At 36.0% G+C, this 24,352-nt stretch overlaps 1 protein-coding gene across 1 annotated transcript in view; it reads right to left on the bottom strand.

Annotated features, from left to right (window-relative positions):
* Positions 1 to 23,639, bottom strand: part of LOC117339442 (chorion peroxidase-like) — a 34,742-nt gene extending 11,103 nt beyond the window's left edge. Inside the window, exons 1-5 of the mRNA XM_033901022.1 lie at positions 23,526 to 23,639; positions 14,197 to 14,464; positions 13,576 to 13,702; positions 2,698 to 2,918; positions 1,514 to 1,693 (exon numbers count right to left, since the gene is read on the bottom strand). Coding sequence (XP_033756913.1) covers positions 1,514 to 1,693; positions 2,698 to 2,918; positions 13,576 to 13,702; positions 14,197 to 14,455 — 787 coding nt within the window. The 5' untranslated portion in view covers positions 14,456 to 14,464; positions 23,526 to 23,639. The remainder of the gene's footprint in view (positions 1 to 1,513; positions 1,694 to 2,697; positions 2,919 to 13,575; positions 13,703 to 14,196; positions 14,465 to 23,525) is intronic.
* Positions 23,640 to 24,352: the final 713 nt, after the last annotated feature.

The following is a 24,352-nucleotide window of genomic DNA, read 5'->3' as shown; positions in this document are numbered from 1 at the left end:
GACCCAGTGTAGTATACAATAAGATAAACCACGACAGGTGGGACCCAGTGTACTATACAATAAGGTAAACCACGACAAGTGGGACCCAATGTAGTATACAATAAGATAAACCACGACAGGTGGGACCCAGTGTAGTATACAATAAGGTAAACCACGAGAGGTGGGGCCCAGTGTAGTATACAATAAGGTAAACCACGACAGGTGGGACCCAGTGTAGTATACAATAACGTAAACCACGACAAGAGGGACCCAGTGTAGTACTATACAATAAGGTAAACCACGACAGGTGGGACCCAGTGTAGTATACAATAAAGTAAACCACGACAGGTGGGACCCAGTGTAGTATACAATAAGGTAAACCACGACAGGTGGGACCCAGTGTAGTATACAATAAGGTAAACCACGACAAGAGGGACCTAGTGTAGTATACAATACGGTAAACCACGACAGGTGGGACCCAGTGTAGTATACAATAAGGTAAACCACGACAGGTGGGACCCAGTGTAGTATACAATAAGGTAAACCACGACAGGTGGGACCCAGTGTAGTATACAATAAGGTAAACCACGACAGGTGGGACCCAGTGTAGTATACAATAAGGTAAACCACGACAAGAGGGACCCAGTGTAGTATACAATAAGGTAAACCACGACAGGTGGGACCCAGTGTAGTATACAATAAGGTAAACCACGAAAAGAGGGACCCAGTGTAGTATACAATAAGGTAAACCACGACAGGTGGGACCCAGTGTAGTATACAATAAAGTAAACCACGACAGGTGGGACCCAGTGTAGTATACAATAAGGTAAACCACGACAAGAGGGACCCAGTGTAGTATACAATAAGGTAAACCACGACAGGTGGGACCCAGTGTAGTATACAATAAGGTAAACCACGAAAAGAGGGACCTAGTGTAGTATACAATAAGGTAAACCACGACAGGTGGGACCCAGTGTAGTATACAATAAGGTAAACCACGAAAGGTGGGACCCAGTGTAGTATACAATAAGGTAAACCACGAAAGGTGGGACCCAGTGTAGTATACAATAAGGTAAACCACGACAGGTGGGACCCCGTGTAGTATACAATAAGGTAAACCACGACAGGTGGGACCCAGTGTAGTATACAATAAGGTAAACCACGACAGGTGGGACCCAGTGTAGTATACAATAAAGTAAACCACGACAGGTGGGACCCAGTGTAGTATACAATAAGGTAAACCACGACAGGTGGGACCCAGTGTAGTATACAATAAGGTAAACCACGACAGGTGTGACCCAATGTAGTATACAATAAGGTAAACCACGACAGGTGGGACCCCGTGTAGTATACAATAAGGTAAACCACGACAGGTGGGACCCAGTGTAGTATACAATAAATATAAGGTAAACCACGACAGGTGGGACCCAGTGTAGTATACAATAAGGTAAACCACGACAGGTGGGACCCAGTGTAGTATACAATAAGGTAAACCACGACAGGTGGGACCCAGTGTAGTATACAATCGACTCACCTTTGATGAGTGGAGTACCAACAATATCATGGTTGATAAACTGACCCCAGGTCATCAGCATCACGGTCAGTTTGGACTCGTACGTCTGATTCCCAGTGGACTGATGGAGAATGTTACTGATGTCCCGGGGGCTAGGGAGGGGCGTGCCATCCTCGGCACGTGACCTAGGGGAATTGAAACCTACAAAAACGAAAATAATGTACAAATTAATAACACTAGCAAATTACGGAAATAGTTTATCATCATTTCACTACAGTAGGAAAGTAATTGATTATAATGAATATATAAATTTATATAAAGAAACTTTAACTTTAAATTATGTCGTTATCTCGAAATTATGCACTTCATCAAATGCAATTCAATGCATATTTCCATTAAGTATATGTACATATATAGAGAGAGAACAATGAAAATAATGGTTACACTTTAAATGAGTTTTTGTTCTTTGCTATGAGTGAATGAGTCATAATGTAAATCATATGCATGTTCCTGGAGGGTTTGGCCGCCATTAATTATATATTCACAGTAAATAATAAATGTATCAACAATAATAAATGGTGTTCTAATTCGATTGTCTGAGGTGAAAGTCTGATGTAGACACTGTTGGACATGTTTTACATACCTTTAACACATTCATGCATCTCGATTGATGTACAAATGGAGTTTTATGAAGCCCAAATGAAATGTCAATTTACGTATTATTGATTAAGGTCATATATTTATGTAGTATACTGGTATTCTCACTACTTTCACTGCTAAATAAATCAAAGTCGTTTCTAGTTTACTTTCTATTATTGAGTTTGAACATGTCAAATTATCACCAGTAATATCTCAGAAAAACATATGTGTTTGTTTGTGATCTAATTTCTAGTGCTTACGTGTAATGATGAGTGGAACGCTATCCAACAAAACAGGATATGCTATCTCACTCAAGGCATGCGCAGCTGTTATTGAGGTTCATGGGGTCACACTCGACACTGAAACAGTGCATGTTCATTTAGGATGTGTCATAGAGTTCCTTAGCAAAATGAGAGTTGTATGTTAATGTAAAAAAGTGTGGTGTAATAGACAGCAATCAAATTGGAACTCTCCTGTGTTGGAGGCACAGTGTTGGGATATTCTGTGTAATTTTAGTTTATTTCCTACGAGAGACAAAAACCGCTAGGTTGCATTTACGGCCCTACCGTCATCGTACGCTGGAGAAAGGAATCTCTTTTGGGGCATTCCCGTCATACCCCAAGCCGGATGTCCTATGTTGTTGCATGAGCCATCAATCGTCCTGTAAGGGGACCTGGGATCACAGTGAAAGTGAGACGCTTTCTCATCACAATACTTTCGGAACTCCACTCCCAGCGAATCTCGCCACTGTTCTGATTTGAGAATATCCTCAGCCGAAATCCCAACACTAAATCGAAAGAATGTTGTAAATTGAATTCATAAAAATTGGATTTGCGAAAATTCTAAACGGCAAAACATCTATGTGGACATTCGAAAATGCTGTTTAAATTATAAACAATAAGGTGTCACTCATATGCAATGCACTATATGACCTATTACGAAGACAATGAATTCTGTATGGTTTGACGGGATGTGCATATTGTTGATTCTCAAAAGAACAAGAGAAGTTGAATTAAATGATACACAATTTTATAGACAAAGAACGTAAGATTTACAAAACCCATAGTAAACATAAACATCAATCTCACTCTCATACATTCTACACACAAAAAAAACATAATAATAACATAAACAGATCTAGTTGCTGAAGTAAGTTTGGATTGTATTCCTCCACTGTTTTAACGCATACAGAGTAGGCCGCAGTTCACTCAACGCAATTGCTTAAACCATGTAACACATGCTCCTTGTTTGATTTTTTATGTAAACTCTGTAGTTTGGACGTGAAGTTTTCAATAGAAATTCGCCAAACTTTCTATTATTATGAGTTTTATCAGATATCGGTTTGTACTGTTGTGCAGATTAGAATTATCTCAGTGTCAGGTCGCTATAGGAAGAAGTTGCCAGTCTTACAAAAACCCACACCGTATCACCTAAACATTCTACAGTAAATATACCGCCAGTACATTTTACTTAATTGTTGAATGGCTATCACCTAAACATTCTACAGTAAATATACCGCCAGTACCTCTTACTTAATTGTTGAATGGCTATAACCTAAACATTCTACAGTAAATATACCGCGAGTACCTCTTACTTAATTGTTGAATGGCTATCACCTAAACATTCTACAGTAAATATACCGCGAGTACCTCTTACTTAATTGTTGAATGGCTATCACCTAAACATTCTACAGTAAATATACCGCGAGTACCTTTTACTTAATTGTTGAATGGCTATCACCTAAACATTCTACAATAAATATACCGCGAGTACCTCTTACTTAATTGTTGAATGGCTATCACCTAAACATTCTACAGTAAATATACCGCCAGTACCTCTTACTTAATTGTTGAATGGCTATCACCTAAACATTCTACAGTAAATATACCGCGAGTACCTTTTACTTAATTGTTGAATGGCTATCACCTAAACATTCTACAATAAATATACCGCGAGTACCTCTTACTTAATTGTTGAATGGCTATCACCTAAACATTCTACAGTAAATATACCGCCAGTACCTCTTACTTAATTGTTGAATGGCTATCACCTAAACATTCTACAGTAAATATACCGCGAGTACCTCTTACTTAATTGTTGAATGGCTATCACCTAAACATTCTACAGTAAATATACCGCGAGTACCTTTTACTTAATTGTTGAATGGCTATCACCTAAACATTCTACAATAAATATACCGCGAGTACCTCTTACTTAATTGTTGAATGGCTATCACCTAAACATTCTACAGTAAATATACCGCCAGTACCTCTTACTTAATTGTTGAATGGCTATCACCTAAACATTCTACAGTAAATATACCGCGAGTACCTTTTACTTAATTGTTGAATGGCTATCACCTAAACATTCTACAATAAATATACCGCGAGTACCTTTTACTTAATTGTTGAATGGCTATCACCTAAACATTCTACAGTAAATATACTGCCAGTACCTTTTACTTTATGGTTGAATGGCTATCACCTAAACATTCTACAGTAAATATACTGCCAGTACCTTTTACTTAATTGTTGAATGGCTATCACCTAAACATTCTACAGTAAATATACCGCGAGTACCTTTTACTTAATTGTTGAATGGCTATCACCTAAACATTCTACAGTAAATATACCGCCAGTACCTCTTACTTAATTGTTGAATGGCTATCACCTAAACATTCTACAGTAAATATACTGCCAGTACCTTTTACTTAATTGTTGAATGGCTATCACCTAAACATTCTACAGTAAATATACCGCGAGTACCTCTTACTTAATTGTTGAATGGCTATCACCTAAACATTCTACAGTAAATATACCGCGAGTACCTCTTACTTAATTGTTGAATGGCTATCACCTAAACATTCTACAGTAAATATACCGCGAGTACCTCTTACTTAATTGTTGAATGGCTATCACCTAAACATTCTACAGTAAATATACCGCGAGTACCTTTTACTTAATCTTTGAATGGCTATCACCTAAACATTCTACAGTAAATATACCGCGAGTACCTTTTACTTAATTGTTGAATGGCTATCACCTAAACATTCTACAGTAAATATACCGCCAGTACCTCTTACTTAATTGTTGAATGGCTATCACCTAAACATTCTACAGTAAATATACCGCCAGTACCTCTTACTTAATCTTTGAATGGCTATCACCTAAACATTCTACAGTAAATATACCGCGAGTACCTCTTACTTAATTGTTGAATGGCTATCACCTAAACATTCTACAGTAAATATACCGCCAGTACCTCTTACTTAATTGTTGAATGGCTATCACCTAAACATTCTACAGTAAATTTACCGCCAGTACCTTTTACTTAATTGTTGAATGGCTATCACCTAAACATTCTACAGTAGATATACCGCGAGTACCTCTTACTTAATTGTTGAATGGCTATCACCTAAACATTCTACAGTAAATATACCGCCAGTACCTTTTACTTAATTGTTGAATGGCTATCACCTAAACATTCTACAGTAAATATACCGCCAGTACCTCTTACTTAATTGTTGAATTGCTATCACCTAAACATTCTACAGTAAATATACCGCGAGTACCTTTTACTTAATTGTTGAATGGCTATCACCTAAACATTCTACAGTAAATATACCGCGAGTACATTTTACTTAATTGTTGAATGGCTATTACCTAAACATTCTACAGTAAATATACCGCCAGTACCTTTTACTTAATTGTTGAATGGCTATCACCTAAACATTCTACAGTAAATATACCGCCAGTACCTCTTACTTAATTGTTGAATGGCTATCACCTAAACATTCTACAGTAAATATACCGCCAGTACCTTTTACTTAATTGTTGAATGGCTATCACCTAAACATTCTACAGTAAATATACCGCGAGTACCTCTTACTTAATTGTTGAATGGCTATCATCTAAACATTCTACAGTAAATATACCGCGAGTACCTCTTACTTAATTGTTGAATGGCTATCACCTAAACATTCTACAGTAAATATACCGCCAGTACCTCTTACTTAATTGTTGAATGGCTATCACCTAAACATTCTACAGTAAATATACCGCCAGTACCTTTTACTTAATTGTTGAATGGCTATCACCTAAACATTCTACAGTAAATATACCGCGAGTACCTTTTACTTAATTGTTGAATGGCTATCACCTAAACATTCTACAGTAAATATACCGCCAGTACCTCTTACTTAATTGTTGAATGGCTATCACCTAAACATTCTACAGTAAATATACCGCCAGTACCTCTTACTTAATTGTTGAATGGCTATCACCTAAACATTCTACAGTAAATATACCGCCAGTACCTCTTACTTAATTGTTGAATGGCTATCACCTAAACATTCTACAGTAAATATACCGCCAGTACCTCTTACTTAATTGTTGAATGGCTATCACCTAAACATTCTACAGTAAATATACCCCGAGTACCTTTTACTTAATTGTTGAATGGCTATCACCTAAACATTCTACATTAAATATACCGCCAGTACCTTTTACTTAATTGTTGAATGGCTATCACCTAAACATTCTACAGTAAATATACCGCCAGTACCTCTTACTTAATTGTTGAATGGCTATCACCTAAACATTCTACATTAAATATACCGCGAGTACCTTTTACTTAATTGTTGAATGGCTATCACCTAAACATTCTACAGTAAATATACCGCCAGTACATTTTACTTAATTGTTGAATAGCTATCACCTTAACATTCTACAGTAAATATACCGCCAGTACCTTTTACTTAATTGTTGAATGGCTATCACCTAAACATTCTACAGTAAATATACCGCCAGTACCTCTTACTTAATTGTTGAATGGCTATCACCTAAACATTCTACAGTAAATATACCGCCACTACCTCTTACTTAATTGTTGAATGGCTATCACCTAAACATTCTACAGTAAATATACCGCGAGTACCTCTTACTTAGTTGTTGAATGGCTATCACCTAAACATTCTACACTAAATATACCGCGAGTACCTTTTACTTAATTGTTGAATGGCTATCACCTAAACATTCTACAGTAAATATACCGCGAGTACCTCTTACTTAATTGTTGAATGGCTATCACCTAAACATTCTACAGTAAATATACCGCCAGTACCTCTTACTTAATTGTTGAATGGCTATCACCTAAACATTCTACAGTAAATATACCGCCAGTACCTCTTACTTAATTGTTGAATGGCTATCACCTAAACATTCTACAGTAAATATACCGCGAGTACCTCTTACTTAATTGTTGAATGGCTATCACCTAAACATTCTACAGTAAATATACCGCCAGTACCTCTTACTTAATTGTTGAATGGCTATCACCTAAACATTCTACAGTAAATATACCGCCAGTACCTCTTACTTAATTGTTGAATGGCTATCACCTAAACATTCTACAGTAAATATACCGCGAGTACCTTTTACTTAATTGTTGAATGGCTATCACCTAAACATTCTACAGTAAATATACCGCGAGTACCTCTTACTTAATTGTTGAATGGCTATCACCTAAACATTCTACAGTAAATATACCGCGAGTACCTCTTACTTAATTGTTGAATGGCTATCACCTAAACATTCTACAGTAAATATACCGCGAGTACCTTTTACTTAATTGTTGAATGGCTATCACCTAAACATTCTACACTAAATATACCGCCAGTACCTTTTACTTAATTGTTGAATGGCTATCACCTAAACATTCTACAGTAAATATACCGCGAGTACCTTTTACTTAATTGTTGAATGGCTATCACCTAAACATTCTACAGTAAATATACCACCAGTACCTTTTACTTAATTGTTGAATGGCTATCACCTAAACATTCTACAGTAAATATACCGCGAGTACCTTTTACTTAATGGTTGAATGGCTATCACCTTAACATTCTACAGTAAATATACCGCGAGTACCTTTTACTTAATGGTTGAATGGCTATCACCTTAACATTCTACAGTAAATATACCGCCAGAACCTTTTACTTAATTGTTGAATGGCTATCACCTAAACATTCTACAGTAAATATACCGCCAGAACCTTTTACTTAATTGTTGAATGGCTATCACCTAAACATTCTACAGTAAATATACCGCCAGTACCTTTTACTTAATTGTTGAATGGCTATCACCTAAACATTCTACAGTAAATATACCGCCAGTACCTTTTACTTAATTGTTGAATGGCTATCACCTAAACATTCTACAGTAAATATACCGCGAGTACCTCTTACTTAATTGTTGAATGGCTATCACCTAAACATTCTACAGTAAATATACCGCCAGTACCTCTTACTTAATTGTTGAATGGCTATCACCTAAACATTCTACAGTAAATATACCGCCAGTACCTTTTACTTAATTGTTGAATGGCTATCACCTAAACATTCTACAGTAAATATACCGCCAGTACATTTTACTTAATTGTTGAATGGCTATCACCTAAACATTCTACAGTAAATATACCACCAGTACCTTTTACTTAATTGTTGAATGGCTATCACCTAAACATTCTACAGTAAATATACCACCAGTACCTTTTACTTAATTGTTGAATGGCTATCACCTAAACATTCTACAGTAAATATACCGCGAGTACCTCTTACTTAATTGTTGAATGGCTATCACCTAAACATTCTACAGTAAATATACCGCGAGTACCTCTTACTTAATTGTTGAATGGCTATCACCTAAACATTCTACAGTAAATATACCGCGAGTACCTTTTACTTAATTGTTGAATGGCTATCACCTAAACATTCTACAGTAAATATACCGCCAGTACCTTTTACTTAATCTTTGAATGGCTATCACCTAAACATTCTACAGTAAATATACCGCGAGTACCTTTTACTTAATTGTTGAATGGCTATCACCTAAACATTCTACAGTAAATATACCGCCAGTACCTTTTACTTAATTGTTGAATGGCTATCACCTAAACATTCTACAGTAAATATACCGCCAGTACCTTTTACTTAATGGTTGAATGGCTATCACCTTAACATTCTACAGTAAATATACCGCCAGAACCTTTTACTTAATTGTTGAATGGCTATCACCTAAACATTCTACAGTAAATATACCGCCAGAACCTTTTACTTAATTGTTGAATGGCTATCACCTAAACATTCTACAGTAAATATACCGCCAGTACCTTTTACTTAATTGTTGAATGGCTATCACCTAAACATTCTACAGTAAATATACCGCGAGTACCTCTTACTTAATTGTTGAATGGCTATCACCTAAACATTCTACAGTAAATATACCGCGAGTACCTCTTACTTAATTGTTGAATGGCTATCACCTAAACATTCTACAGTAAATATACCGCCAGTACATTTTACTTAATTGTTGAATGGCTATCACCTAAACATTCTACAGTAAATATACCGCCAGTACATTTTACTTAATTGTTGAATGGCTATCACCTAAACATTCTACAGTAAATATACCGCCAGTACCTTTTACTTAATGGTTGAATGGCTATCACCTAAACATTCTACAGTAAATATACCGCCAGTACATTTTACTTAATTGTTGAATGGCTATCACCTAAACATTCTACAGTAAATATACCGCCAGTACATTTTACTTAATTGTTGAATGGCTATCACCTAAACATTCTACAGTAAATATACCACCAGTACCTCTTACTTAATTGTTGAATGGCTATCACCTAAACATTCTACAGTAAATATACCACCAGTACCTTTTACTTAATTGTTGAATGGCTATCACCTAAACATTCTACAGTAAATATACCGCGAGTACCTTTTACTTAATTGTTGAATGGCTATCACCTAAACATTCTACAGTAAATATACCGCCAGTACCTCTTACTTAATTGTTGAATGGCTATCACCTAAACATTCTACAGTAAATATACCGCGAGTACCTCTTACTTAATTGTTGAATGGCTATCACCTAAACATTCTACAGTAAATATACCGCGAGTACCTTTTACTTAATTGTTGAATGGCTATCACCTAAACATTCTACAATAAATATACCGCGAGTACCTCTTACTTAATTGTTGAATGGCTATCACCTAAACATTCTACAGTAAATATACCGCCAGTACCTCTTACTTAATTGTTGAATGGCTATCACCTAAACATTCTACAGTAAATATACCGCGAGTACCTTTTACTTAATTGTTGAATGGCTATCACCTAAACATTCTACAATAAATATACCGCGAGTACCTCTTACTTAATTGTTGAATGGCTATCACCTAAACATTCTACAGTAAATATACTGCCAGTACCTTTTACTTTATGGTTGAATGGCTATCACCTAAACATTCTACAGTAAATATACTGCCAGTACCTTTTACTTAATTGTTGAATGGCTATCACCTAAACATTCTACAGTAAATATACCGCGAGTACCTTTTACTTAATTGTTGAATGGCTATCACCTAAACATTCTACAGTAAATATACCGCCAGTACCTCTTACTTAATTGTTGAATGGCTATCACCTAAACATTCTACAGTAAATATACTGCCAGTACCTTTTACTTAATTGTTGAATGGCTATCACCTAAACATTCTACAGTAAATATACCGCGAGTACCTCTTACTTAATTGTTGAATGGCTATCACCTAAACATTCTACAGTAAATATACCGCGAGTACCTCTTACTTAATTGTTGAATGGCTATCACCTAAACATTCTACAGTAAATATACCGCGAGTACCTCTTACTTAATTGTTGAATGGCTATCACCTAAACATTCTACAGTAAATATACCGCGAGTACCTTTTACTTAATCTTTGAATGGCTATCACCTAAACATTCTACAGTAAATATACCGCGAGTACCTTTTACTTAATTGTTGAATGGCTATCACCTAAACATTCTACAGTAAATATACCGCCAGTACCTCTTACTTAATTGTTGAATGGCTATCACCTAAACATTCTACAGTAAATATACCGCCAGTACCTCTTACTTAATCTTTGAATGGCTATCACCTAAACATTCTACAGTAAATATACCGCGAGTACCTTTTACTTAATTGTTGAATGGCTATCACCTAAACATTCTACAGTAAATATACCGCGAGTACCTCTTACTTAATTGTTGAATGGCTATCACCTAAACATTCTACAGTAAATATACCGCGAGTACCTCTTACTTAATTGTTGAATGGCTATCACCTAAACATTCTACAGTAAATATACCGCGAGTACCTTTTACTTAATTGTTGAATGGCTATCACCTAAACATTCTACAGTAAATATACCGCCAGTACCTTTTACTTAATCTTTGAATGGCTATCACCTAAACATTCTACAGTAAATATACCGCGAGTACCTTTTACTTAATTGTTGAATGGCTATCACCTGAACATTCTACAGTAAATATACCGCCAGTACCTCTTACTTAATTGTTGAATGGCTATCACCTAAACATTCTACAGTAAATATACCGCCAGTACCTTTTACTTAATGGTTGAATGGCTATCACCTTAACATTCTACAGTAAATATACCGCCAGAACCTTTTACTTAATTGTTGAATGGCTATCACCTAAACATTCTACAGTAAATATACCGCCAGAACCTTTTACTTAATTGTTGAATGGCTATCACCTAAACATTCTACAGTAAATATACCGCCAGTACCTTTTACTTAATTGTTGAATGGCTATCACCTAAACATTCTACAGTAAATATACCGCGAGTACCTCTTACTTAATTGTTGAATGGCTATCACCTAAACATTCTACAGTAAATATACCGCGAGTACCTCTTACTTAATTGTTGAATGGCTATCACCTAAACATTCTACAGTAAATATACCGCCAGTACATTTTACTTAATTGTTGAATGGCTATCACCTAAACATTCTACAGTAAATATACCGCCAGTACATTTTACTTAATTGTTGAATGGCTATCACCTAAACATTCTACAGTAAATATACCGCCAGTACCTTTTACTTAATGGTTGAATGGCTATCACCTAAACATTCTACAGTAAATATACCGCCAGTACATTTTACTTAATTGTTGAATGGCTATCACCTAAACATTCTACAGTAAATATACCGCCAGTACATTTTACTTAATTGTTGAATGGCTATCACCTAAACATTCTACAGTAAATATACCACCAGTACCTCTTACTTAATTGTTGAATGGCTATCACCTAAACATTCTACAGTAAATATACCACCAGTACCTTTTACTTAATTGTTGAATGGCTATCACCTAAACATTCTACAGTAAATATACCGCGAGTACCTTTTACTTAATTGTTGAATGGCTATCACCTAAACATTCTACAGTAAATATACCGCGAGTACCTCTTACTTAATTGTTGAATGGCTATCACCTAAACATTCTACAGTAAATATACCGCGAGTACCTCTTACTTAATTGTTGAATGGCTATCACCTAAACATTCTACAGTAAATATACCGCGAGTACCTTTTACTAATTGTTGAATGGCTATCACCTAAACATTCTACAGTAAATATACCGCGAGTACCTTTTACTTAATTGTTGAATGGCTATCACCTAAACATTCTACAGTAAATATACCGCGAGTACCTCTTACTTAATTGTTGAATGGCTATCACCTAAACATTCTACAGTAAATATACCGCGAGTACCTTTTACTTAATTGTTGAATGGCTATCACCTAAACATTCTACAGTAAATATACCGCCAGTACATTTTACTTAATTGTTGAATGGCTATCACCTAAACATTCTACAGTAAATATACCGCGAGTACCTCTTACTTAATTGTTGAATGGCTATCACCTAAACATTCTACAGTAAATATACCGCGAGTACCTCTTACTTAATTGTTGAATGGCTATCACCTAAACATTCTACAGTAAATATACCGCGAGTACCTCTTACTTAATTGTTGAATGGCTATCACCTAAACATTCTACAGTAAATATACCGCGAGTACCTCTTACTTAATTGTTGAATGGCTATCAACTAAACATTCTACAGTAAATATACCGCCAGTACCTTTTACTTAATTGTTGAATGGCTATCACCTAAACATTCTACAGTAAATATACCGCCAGTACATTTTACTTAATTGTTGAATGGCTATCACCTAAACATTCTACAGTAAATATACCGCCAGTACATTTTACTTAATTGTTGAATGGCTATCACCTAAACATTCTACAGTAAATATACCACCAGTACCTCTTACTTAATTGTTGAATGGCTATCACCTAAACATTCTACAGTAAATATACCGCCAGTGCCTTTTACTTAATTGTGGAATTGCTATCACCTAAACATTCTACAGTAGATATACCGCGAGTACCTCTTACTTAATTGTTGAATTGCTATCACCTAAACATTCTACAGTAAATATACCGCCAGAACCTCTTACTTAATTGTTGAATGGCTATCACCTAAACATTCTACAGTAAATATACCGCCAGTACCTTTTACTTAATTGTTGAATGGCGTCAAGGCCAAGTGCCGCCACCTTGAAATCTGCTTGAGTCTCGGATTCCCTTCTCGGGACAGGACACAGCGTATGGAAATCGGGTCTCATAGTGGCTGTCATGTCTGAAATTTAATATATCTTTTATTTATCATTATTTATATTTCCGCCGCGTTTAATCGAAATTTAGATTATCCAAATAAATCTCATTATCTATCTGCTTTGCTATCCTGTAGGGGAAACATTCCACTGTCTAGTATATGGATTTTAAAGGAGGATACACATTCGGAATTATTAGGACTTGAGTGTTGCTTGCACATTGTAGCTCATCTTATCGGGTAACGCCTCTTTTGAAATTAAAATATCAGTTTTGCTCAATTTTCATTCTTTTCCATGTTAATCTGTGTTTGTAGCCATTTTATTACCATGACAATATTATACAAAATATGCCTTTTGTGTATTCATTGAATAACTTGACCATCATTACGGTTTCAAAACACATTTAGCCTTTGTGACATGTGGAAGGTATGAAAGATAAATCTATACGTAACATACAGGCGATTTATCATTGGTTTGTTTATGTCATGTTATAAATCTATCTGATAATCTCGGAACTTACCTTTGTTTGCAGTTTTTCCAATATTATTGTGCAATTGTGCCAATGCAATTCTAAAAGCATCTTTGACGTCATTAGTGTAGTTGTAAGTAATGGTGGGTTTGATGTCAACAGTTGTAGCGGCCACATCGGCCGTAGCGGTTGTAGCGGCCACATCAGCTGTAGCGGCCTTATCGGTTGTAAATGGAACAGCATTGAGGAGAACGGTCCGGCTGAGGAGTACCGAGAGGACGAATAGAGGCAATACACCTGGTATCGCCATGGCTGCAACCTGTACAGGTCAGAATACGGTAAAATAACTATTATATTATATAGAGAAGGAACCAAATTAAGAGTAGACTGAACCACTAAGTATGAAGATAAAAGGAAGACTTACCATAACTGCGAATTCAACACATCTAGAATACTTGAGCAATTTAAGCGAATCACTTAACTATTGTTCAATATCAAAAGTTATAAGGTTATTGAGACTCAAATATATGGCTATCCACTAGAGAAATTAGCTTTATATTCCTTATTTCTAGACAGCTGTTTAGCGATTTTGCGTTTTAATATTGTCAAATCCATCTTCCTTTTCCTGTGATAGTGTTAATTAGTGCCGAAAATAAAAGTGCTATCCTGTTGAAGCATACCCAGCATGACACCCTGACCGGTTACATTATACTGACAACAGTCGTCCCACGTAAAATTCAAAATGGTGTAGAGCGACATTAAGAAAAAGAAAATAAATTGTTTAAAAAGAAGAAAAAAAGATAAGATCCCAAATTTAGTCCCCTCCTACGGATCACGCAATGGAGATAGCAGGTACAATTCTCATGATCTACCCATAAAGGTTTGGACAGATGGGTTGTCTGGTGTTTTATAAGGATGTTACCCACGGCCTGAAGACTACAATTGTAAAAGAGCTTTCAATGTTCCATAGGAAAGCATTACGGGAATTCTGGAATGCTTCCCTAACTGATTTCCCGAGGACAGATCTGAGATAAGGATTCGACATCAGATAGGATCATTTACGTTATATAAATGCTTTGTTTCTTCGCGGCATATCACCCCTTTTAGCGTAAAATATACCTATACCGGTATATTTTTACAGGCGCCAATCAGAAAACCAACATCCATTTTTTTCAGTATAATAAGTGAAACATGTATCGCCGTACGACTAGAGTGACACTGATTTCTCAAGGCGGACAGTTACACCAGGGACGACGGTAAACAATCTTAATCATATTTTCATTTTAGAAAAAAATACATATGTATGTTCTTTCGCGATAAATGACACGCGCTGGTAGGAAAGACGTATTACACGCCGAGCTTGTCTCAGCGCTTGTCTCAGCGCTACTGTCGTAGTTGAAATTTGTGCATTAAATATTTAATCATGCATGCACGCATCACCTGTCTTAATTATATAAACACAATTTGCAGGTAATGAATATTGTACGGCGACATATTAGAAACACTTATAACTGCTTTTAATACTGTATTTTTTTTACTGTTTATAAGGTATATAAAATATTATAACCTGTTATTACCATGGTCATCTCATAGTTATGTATTTCAATTTCTATTTAAGTAGGATTCCATAATATTACAAAACCAAAGTCTGCTTGGGTTTGGGAGGATTGCATGTGTGTCTAATGTCATACTGTCTTTTTGTGTTGCATTAAGACATATTTATTTTATCACGTTCTATGACCCAATCTATGTTCTATAACCCAATCTATGTTCTATGACATAATCTATGTTCTATTACATAATCTATGTTCTATAACCCAATCTATGTTCTATGACCCTATCTATGTTCTATAACCTAATCTATGTTCTATAACCTAATCTAGGTTCTTTGCTTGCCAGTTCATTGTCTGGAGACTAACTCAATTCATCAGACGATCAAATGGACAAAATCAAGAGTCCATTTTTAAATAAAGTTTCGTATAAATAAGATCATGTCAGTCTGAATTACTATGTTTTACCTTATAACATGATTTTCCTTCAACTCAAGCTTGATTTATTTTTCCCTTCTGAAAGGTAGATATGTATTGATTATTTGGGAGATGAAAGGAAATGAACAGGGAATTCTTGCATTCGATGTATCAGTGTGCCGACATAAAATTCAGATTTTTGGTGGATATTCCGATTGTTTCCTGCATCAATCTTTACGTATAAGATAACCTGCAGGGACAACTTAACTGTATAATAAGCGTAAGGTTTTCAATTTCCCAAATTGTTAATTTTCCATTTCTGGATAGTAACATCCCTGCTTCCGATACCTAGGGTGATTCTATTTCCAAGTTGTTTCGGTATTCAGAGTCTCTTTCCCGTTATCACAATTGCCTTGAAAGATGTCGATTAAAAACGGAATAATTAACCACACCAGGTTTCGACACACGCAGGTTGATGAAGATCACGAGAACGTTTTATGGCAGAAATCATTACCTCACTAGAGAGTATTTTTAATGGTCGTTGGTATGCCTGGTGGGTCTGTTTTAACAACTCTAGTTCTCATGTTGAAAGTTTGACTTGTATGTTGGGTGTCGTAGATGAAGCAGAAGACGTCATCTCTGCTGGAACATCCAGTCTTATTCTCAAGGGTCTCCGTGTAAATCTAGGATATATCTAGGTAAGGATTCCAAATGTGACTTTCAAAGATAGGAAATGTTTAAAATATGAAGCAAAATGTGTCTAGAAATTTGGAGTTTCATTCCTAATGCCATAAACCTTATTTTACTTTCAGTAATTAGTTGACTTATTTATATACACTATACAATTTCAGCACATGATTTAACGTAGGTCACAGACATTACCTGATACAAAATTAAAAGTAATAATTTAATTTGAAACATTAATTATTTCCATGTTCATTAACGATTTACGACTTCCAGATTGGGGAGGAACCAATTACAGGTACTTAACTATCATATTAAATCATCTTGTCATATTTTTTTCTGGATGTAAAAACACGAACAGTAATATACACCTTTATCCTTGCCTGTAAAATTACATCTGTCTTGAACAACGTTTAATACTTAGTCAACATATGTCACTGGGGGCTGAAAAGGGGTAACTTAAGACAAAAGCATCGGTCTATCTGAGGCCCCTGTTTTGTAATATTAGTTCAAATCAAACTAACTGGGGAAAATGTCGATATAACAGGCATGTTTTCTTAGATGCTTTTTGCAATTTAACCTATTTTTATAAAACGGAGATGCTGGTACTTTTAATTATAAGGCTCCGTATAAGAAATTGAATGTCTTCTTAAACTCCTAAAGATTAACAAAACTGATGGTATATTTCCTGTATAACTACTTTGTTATATCCTAGGGACGGGAAACATCTCTGAACGAAAACAGCAAAGAATACTGACATAATAATCAAGCAATAATTCATCCAATTCAAAATCGAGAAAAAGATAATAAAAAAATATAAACAATGTTATAGAGTTACATAGAGACTCAAGAAAGAAGACTAATGTGAATAAGATCAGATGCTCCGGAAGAGTAAGAGCTATACATCATAGAACTCAATATTTGTATACTGTACATAGTGTTTCAAAATATCTGATATTTTCTAAATAGCAATAACCCCGTTTAATTCCAGGAAAATAACATATATACCACATGAAAGCACATTTTCTAAATTTCATTCTCATATCTATCTGACCATACTTAATAGGGTATTAAACATTTAATTGTTGGCTAATAAAAGGTAGCTTTTTATATCAAGTGCTCCAAATGACGTCCATTTTGGGCAACGACAAGATCAATTCTACGTCTAAAATTCATAATTACTAATGCTCATGCTTTAGTAGAAATTGCACTTATTTCTCTTCGGATAACCTGGTTGAGGTCTACAGTGTTCTCAGGTGGTGGATTGTACACTCTAGCCTTAAGATAACCTCACAGAAAAAAATGTCTAAAGGGGTTGAGGTCAGGTGAATGAGGTGGCCACTCTTTATGGGTTCTCAGCGATTTAATCTTCCTTCCAAAAATTGAATCCAACCATTCAAGAACAGTTCCTGCTGTATGCGGTGTTGCGCCATCATGTTAAAACCACGCTGATCTAATGTTATGAGATTTTTTTTGTAGGGCTGGTAAAAATGTTCTCCTAAGAAGCTTGAGGTAGCAATAAGAATTTACTGTCATGGTGTTTCCAGTTGTGTCCTCATAGAAAAATGGGCGTATTATTATTCAAGTTGAACTAAGAGCCGCCCAAACAGTTACTGTATCACTTTTCTCTGTAAAGAACTGTGGTTTTAGCAGACCCCCGGAATCTGAAATTCTGTTTGTTCAACTCGATTTGTAGGTTGAAATGAGCCTCATCTGAAAACCAAACGGTAAAATCGGAAATGTCTGCGGCTGCTCTATAATCCATCTCGTAAATACCAAACGTGAAAGAATATCAGTGTCTTTCAGGTGCTGCATAAATGCGATATGGCGTCAAATGCAAATCAAATCTAGGCATCCTGTAGACACAGGAAATACTGATACTGTCACTGTCTGTGTCCTTTAAAACTTGTCGCACAGACTTTTGGGAAGTTTCCTCAATTACTGTTCTCACACTTTCAATATTTTCCATATAACAAGCACATTTAGGCCTTTCCTTTTCTGCATGTCTTCCTACAGCATCATCAACAACTGATGCACTGTGCTCAAACCTCTTTACAATGCACTTAATCTACATTATTGACATCCTTGGCATCTCTGGATATTTTTTACGCATAAATCTGACCCCTTTTATATGTGAATTTAGCTGATAAAACAGTTTTACTGCTTCTGTCAGTATTTGTCAAACATCTTCATCTTTGGGAATGTCTGTTTTATGAGTCACATATGACGTCATATATGACATCATAGATGACGTCATATTTTCCAGAACTTTTTGTTAAAACAAAACGTTGAACAATTACCTATTATATGGTGTGTAAAGCTTTTCAATGTGATGAGTAGTGACTGAGAAAAGTGAAAATAAATTTAGAATGTATCAGATATTATGAAACACCCTGTATGAAGGTCACAAATGATTTTACGATGAGTTGTTAAAACAGCAGTTTATTACTAGTAAACTTGTTGTTTCTGTCATTATTTAACGCGATACTTACAATAACCCCTGGCGCCCCTCACATATATTACTCGATACCTACAATACCCCCTGGCGCCCCTCACATATATTAACCGATACTTACAATAACCCCTGGCGCCCCTCACATATATTACTCGATACTTACAATTACCCCTGGCGCCCCTCACATATATTACACGATACTTACAATACCCCCTGGCGCCCCTCACATATATTAACCGATACTTACAATAACCCCTGGCGCCCCTCACATATATTACTCGATACTTACAATTACCCCTGGCGCCCCTCACATATATTACACGATACTTACAATAACCCCTGGCGCCCCTCACATATATTACTCGATACTTACAATACCCCCTGGCGCCCCTCACATATATTAACCGATACTTACAATACCCCCTGGCGCCCCTCACATATATTACTCGATACTTACAATTACCCCTGGCGCCCCTCACATATATTACACGATACTTACAATAACCCCTGGCGCCCCTCACATATATTACTCGATACTTACAATACCCCCTGGCGCCCCTCACATATATTAACCGATACTTACAATAACCCCTGGCGCCTCTCACATATATTACTCGATACCTACAATACCCCCTGGCGCCCCTCACATATATTACTCGATACTTACAATAACCCCTGGCGCCCCTCACATATATTAACCGATACTTACAATAACCCCTGGCGCCCCTCACATATATTACTCGATACTTACAATAACCCCTGGCGCCCCTCACATATATTAACCGATACTTACAATAACCCCTGGCGCCCCTCACATATATTACTCGATACTTACAATAACCCCTGGCGCCCCTCACATATATTAACCGATACTTACAATAACCCCTGGCGCCCCTCACATATATTACTCGATACTTACAATAACCCCTGGCTATATTTACATATCATTCGGTGACATTTGATCATTACCGTTGTCATTAGGCGTTATGGAGAATAATATCACTGGTGTTTTCAATTAAATCCTGAATGATATATCCGTGTGTTACAGCAAGTCAAAATAGAGCACTAATATTCTGTTAAATACATCGTACATGTAAAATAAATTACGCTGCCTCATTAGCATTATGATGCTATCCGGATGTTATTATGAGGGGGCGTTTCATAAGTTGTGTCCAATCTCTTTGTCTCTTTATTTGACATAAAATTAAGTTTAAACTAAATAAACATTATGAGCAGGGATTTTGAAAGACACGTATCTGAATCTATTAAACCAGTGAAATAATATGTTAAGTTACAGTTGAAATCTACCTTTAAGTATTTGTATAGGATGTCGATACATCATAATTCCTACAGAGGATGCTAGGGGTAAGGTATTCTAGGGACGATGGTATCACCTGTTCAGCAAAATGCATATGCGAGTGTTATTTGGTTTATGTATTTTAGGCCTCTTTGTCCAAAACTCGACACGTGGAATTTTGAAATGAACAAGTAAAAGCTTGAATGAAACAAGGATCCGCAAAGTGTGGCATTAGCATCGCCCCCAGCTGTTGACCAGAATTAACATCATCGGATAGTCTTATGGACAGAACGTGTTACATACTCGAAACTGGGCATTACTAATAGTTAAATTGAACAGTTAACATGGTCACTGGGGAAATATCAAGCAGGAAATCTCGTCAAAAGGCATCACATTGGCACTAGTTGATCAGTCCATAAAGTCCTTTAAATAGTAAGCATTTTAATTATGATCGTTCCCATAGTAACAAGCAAATATCAAAAACGAAATTTCGCTAGTATTAAAATGCTATCTTTTCGTTTTTGTATTGTTTTGTTTTTGTTGTTTGTTGGTTGTTTTTCTTTTGGGGGGGGGAGGGGGGGAGGGGAGGGGGGGGGATATATATTTATATATTTGCTTCTATGGTACATGTACAAAGACATCAAAAATGAAATCTCGCCAATATCAAAATACATTAACTGGCAATAATCTGATATGTAAAACAAAGGTTTTTAGAGATCAGTTGAACGGTTACCGGGGTGAATTTCGGAAAATTTTGAAACATTCAATTTAGTTTTTCTGAATAATTGTTTCCTTTGTAGCAAAGAGAATAAAATAAACGAAACCCTGTCAATAAAAAATCCACAACGAGGTTACCTGCTGATAAGTGTACAAAGTGTTGTAGAAATCCACAAAACGATTGAAAAGCTGTAGCCCGAAGAATAGGTAAGGGACATAGAGCATGCATTAAGTTCAGCAGTTGATCCGACAGAAATAGTCACACTGACGTCAATCGTAAAATACAAAGTTGTCTAGAGTTTGAGTCTCCCTTATTACTTTTTGATTATGTAATATAATTTGATAAATGATACTCTTGATATGCTAAGCATCCCGGTGATTTCAAATCCCAAATTGTTAATTTTCCATTTCTAGACATTTGCATTCCTGCTTCCCCTAATTATGGAGTTTATACATGTCCCAGTTGATTCGATATGCAAGGGCCTGTTCACCTTAACACGGTACCGTCGTCACCACCCTAGATCTCTATTTGGAGAATATGACGAACATTGTAATCAAGATTTGACCTAGATATGCATGGTGGATTTCGTCGATTTGACCTAGATTTGTATGTAGAGTGTCGTCGATTTGACCCAGATTTGTATGGCGGGTGTCGTCGTGACCTAGATTGGTATGGTGGGTGTCGTCGTGACCTAGATTGGCATGGCGGGTGTCGTCGTGACCTAGATTTGTATGGCGGGTGTCGTCGTGACATAGATTGGTATGGCGGGTGTCGTCGTGACCTAGATTTGTATGGCGGGTGTCGTCGTGACATAGATTGGTATGGCGGGTGTCGTCGTGACATAGATTGGTATGCCGGGTGTCGTCGTGACATAGATTGGTATGGCGAGTGTCGTTGTGACATAGATTGGTATGCCGGGTGTCGTCGTGACATAGATTGGTATGGCGAGTGTCGTTGTGACATAGATTGGTATGCCGGGTGTCGTCGTGACCTATATAGGTATGCCGGTTGTCGTCGTGACCTAGATTGGTATGCCGGGTGTCGTCGTGACCTATATTGGTATGCCAGTTGTCGTCGATGAAGACGCTTACCATTCGGGAACATCCGGTCTTATTCTCATTGTACGTTTTTAAAAGTTTCCATGCAGGTTATACATTATTTTCCAATTTCGTTTGTATGTTGGTATATCTGCTTGTTCTAACCATACATAGATTATCACATATAACAGGTATACTACCGGTTTCCTTCGAGCGTGTAACTCTTTCGTAAAGAAGGCGTATACTGTGTATGTGAGTGTGGAATACATATCACCTTAACCATATTAATATTTGCACTTTGAGAAGGAGACGAGAAGTTCGTAGACAGCGAGTGTTCTTATAGGAAAATATTTGTCATTAAATATACATCATGTCTTGTGTCAACTGATAGTCATTATCATAACTCATAAATCAATTGTCACGCCGTTCTACCGCGGCTTTTAACTAGAAATTAATTACAAGTATTTGTCATGAGGCATCATCTGAACATGTATTATTATAAAGTGGTATAGCTGACTGCTGATTATATATTCATTATATAATATTTAACTGCTCTGTGTTTTATTGACGGCCGACGTATAGCCTTGTCTGCTGAAAATAAAATTCACAAACACAGAAAACTAGCTTCCCCTTAGAAAATGTAATTTTACCTTTGTACATGTACCTTAATTATCTGATTGAGTGAGTGATTTATATATATAGTTTTTAAATTCCTCTATTTATTCTGTTAGAGAACATTATTAATTTCATTTTCGACTGTAATAACAGTCATTTATATTTTTTATCGGTTAATATAATACATAAACGGAGCAGAAATTTATAAAAAAAATAAATTACGTTATTCATAGGGAAATGATATATCTATGATTATTCAACGTAGACTCAAAGACGATGACGAAAGCCGAAATTCAACAGATGGCGAAATAAAAATCAAGATTTATATATATTTGAGATATATTTTTGGTATTTTAAATGACACGTAATCAATTGTTTTACTGTAGTAGCATTTAACATTTTATTGTTGAATAATAAGTCTCCTTATGCGTAAAAAACAGACCGTTAATACTGCTATTCCCCTATAGACATATTAATACCTTGATATATTTTACACCACTTAAAACTTTAAAAACAAGAAATCCGCTTAAATTGAAAGATAGATCTTCGCAATATGATGAAAATTATATTGATGATAATCAAAATTTAAGTTAGATAAACAACTTACCTTAAGCACTCGGTGTTACTCCTAAAGCCTTATCCACTGTTCTCACACGACGCACGGCAAACCAGGAAAATCTCTAACACAAAATTAACATAATCACTCAACCGGAACATACAACTGTAATGAGATAAGTCCATTTAACGTATTTGACCTTTTAGGTTTGAAGTGTTATACTGCCTGCATAGGTCAGTCATTGTGACACGTGATTATTCATGAAACCTATTAGATAAAACAATAGATCTGTTTTAACAGAGACCTATATAACTATTATAGTTATGTATTATATATTAATTACCAAGGGAGAGAACAAGTATTTTGACATATCTATCTTATCTAACTATGATATGCCATTACCTAGCATCAATAACTAGTCCTAAACGACACCCAACTCTATTGCTATACTCCGTAATCAACATATCCTTTATCCACCAATAGCTAGTCCTAAACGACACACCAAATATATTGTTATACCCGTAATCAACATATCCTTAATCAATCAATAGCTAGTCCTAAACGACACACCAACTCTATTGTTATACCCCTTAATCAGCATATCCTTTATCCATCAATAGGTTTATGTTTTAAAATGCTATTCACTTGGAATTTTTGCACATCCCACAATTGATACATATAGGGTTTAGTAAATAATAACGACGGTATGATCTAATTTACATGTAGGTACTGGATCATAACTAACAGATTGTCCGTTAGATGCGTTTCACTAGAAATAGTGAATTGGTATATATATTCACAGGAGAAAACAAGATATACAGTTTGTAGGGAGATAGGGCCACGACTTGGTCTGGTTCCAGTGTTTCAAGAAGCCCCTA

The sequence above is a fragment of the Pecten maximus genome, chromosome 12 (genome assembly GCF_902652985.1).
Source record: "Pecten maximus chromosome 12, xPecMax1.1, whole genome shotgun sequence".
NCBI classification, from domain to species: domain Eukaryota; kingdom Metazoa; phylum Mollusca; class Bivalvia; order Pectinida; family Pectinidae; genus Pecten; species Pecten maximus.
Note: the sequence above shows the minus strand (reverse complement) of the source record. Positions and strands in the feature narration are given on the sequence as shown.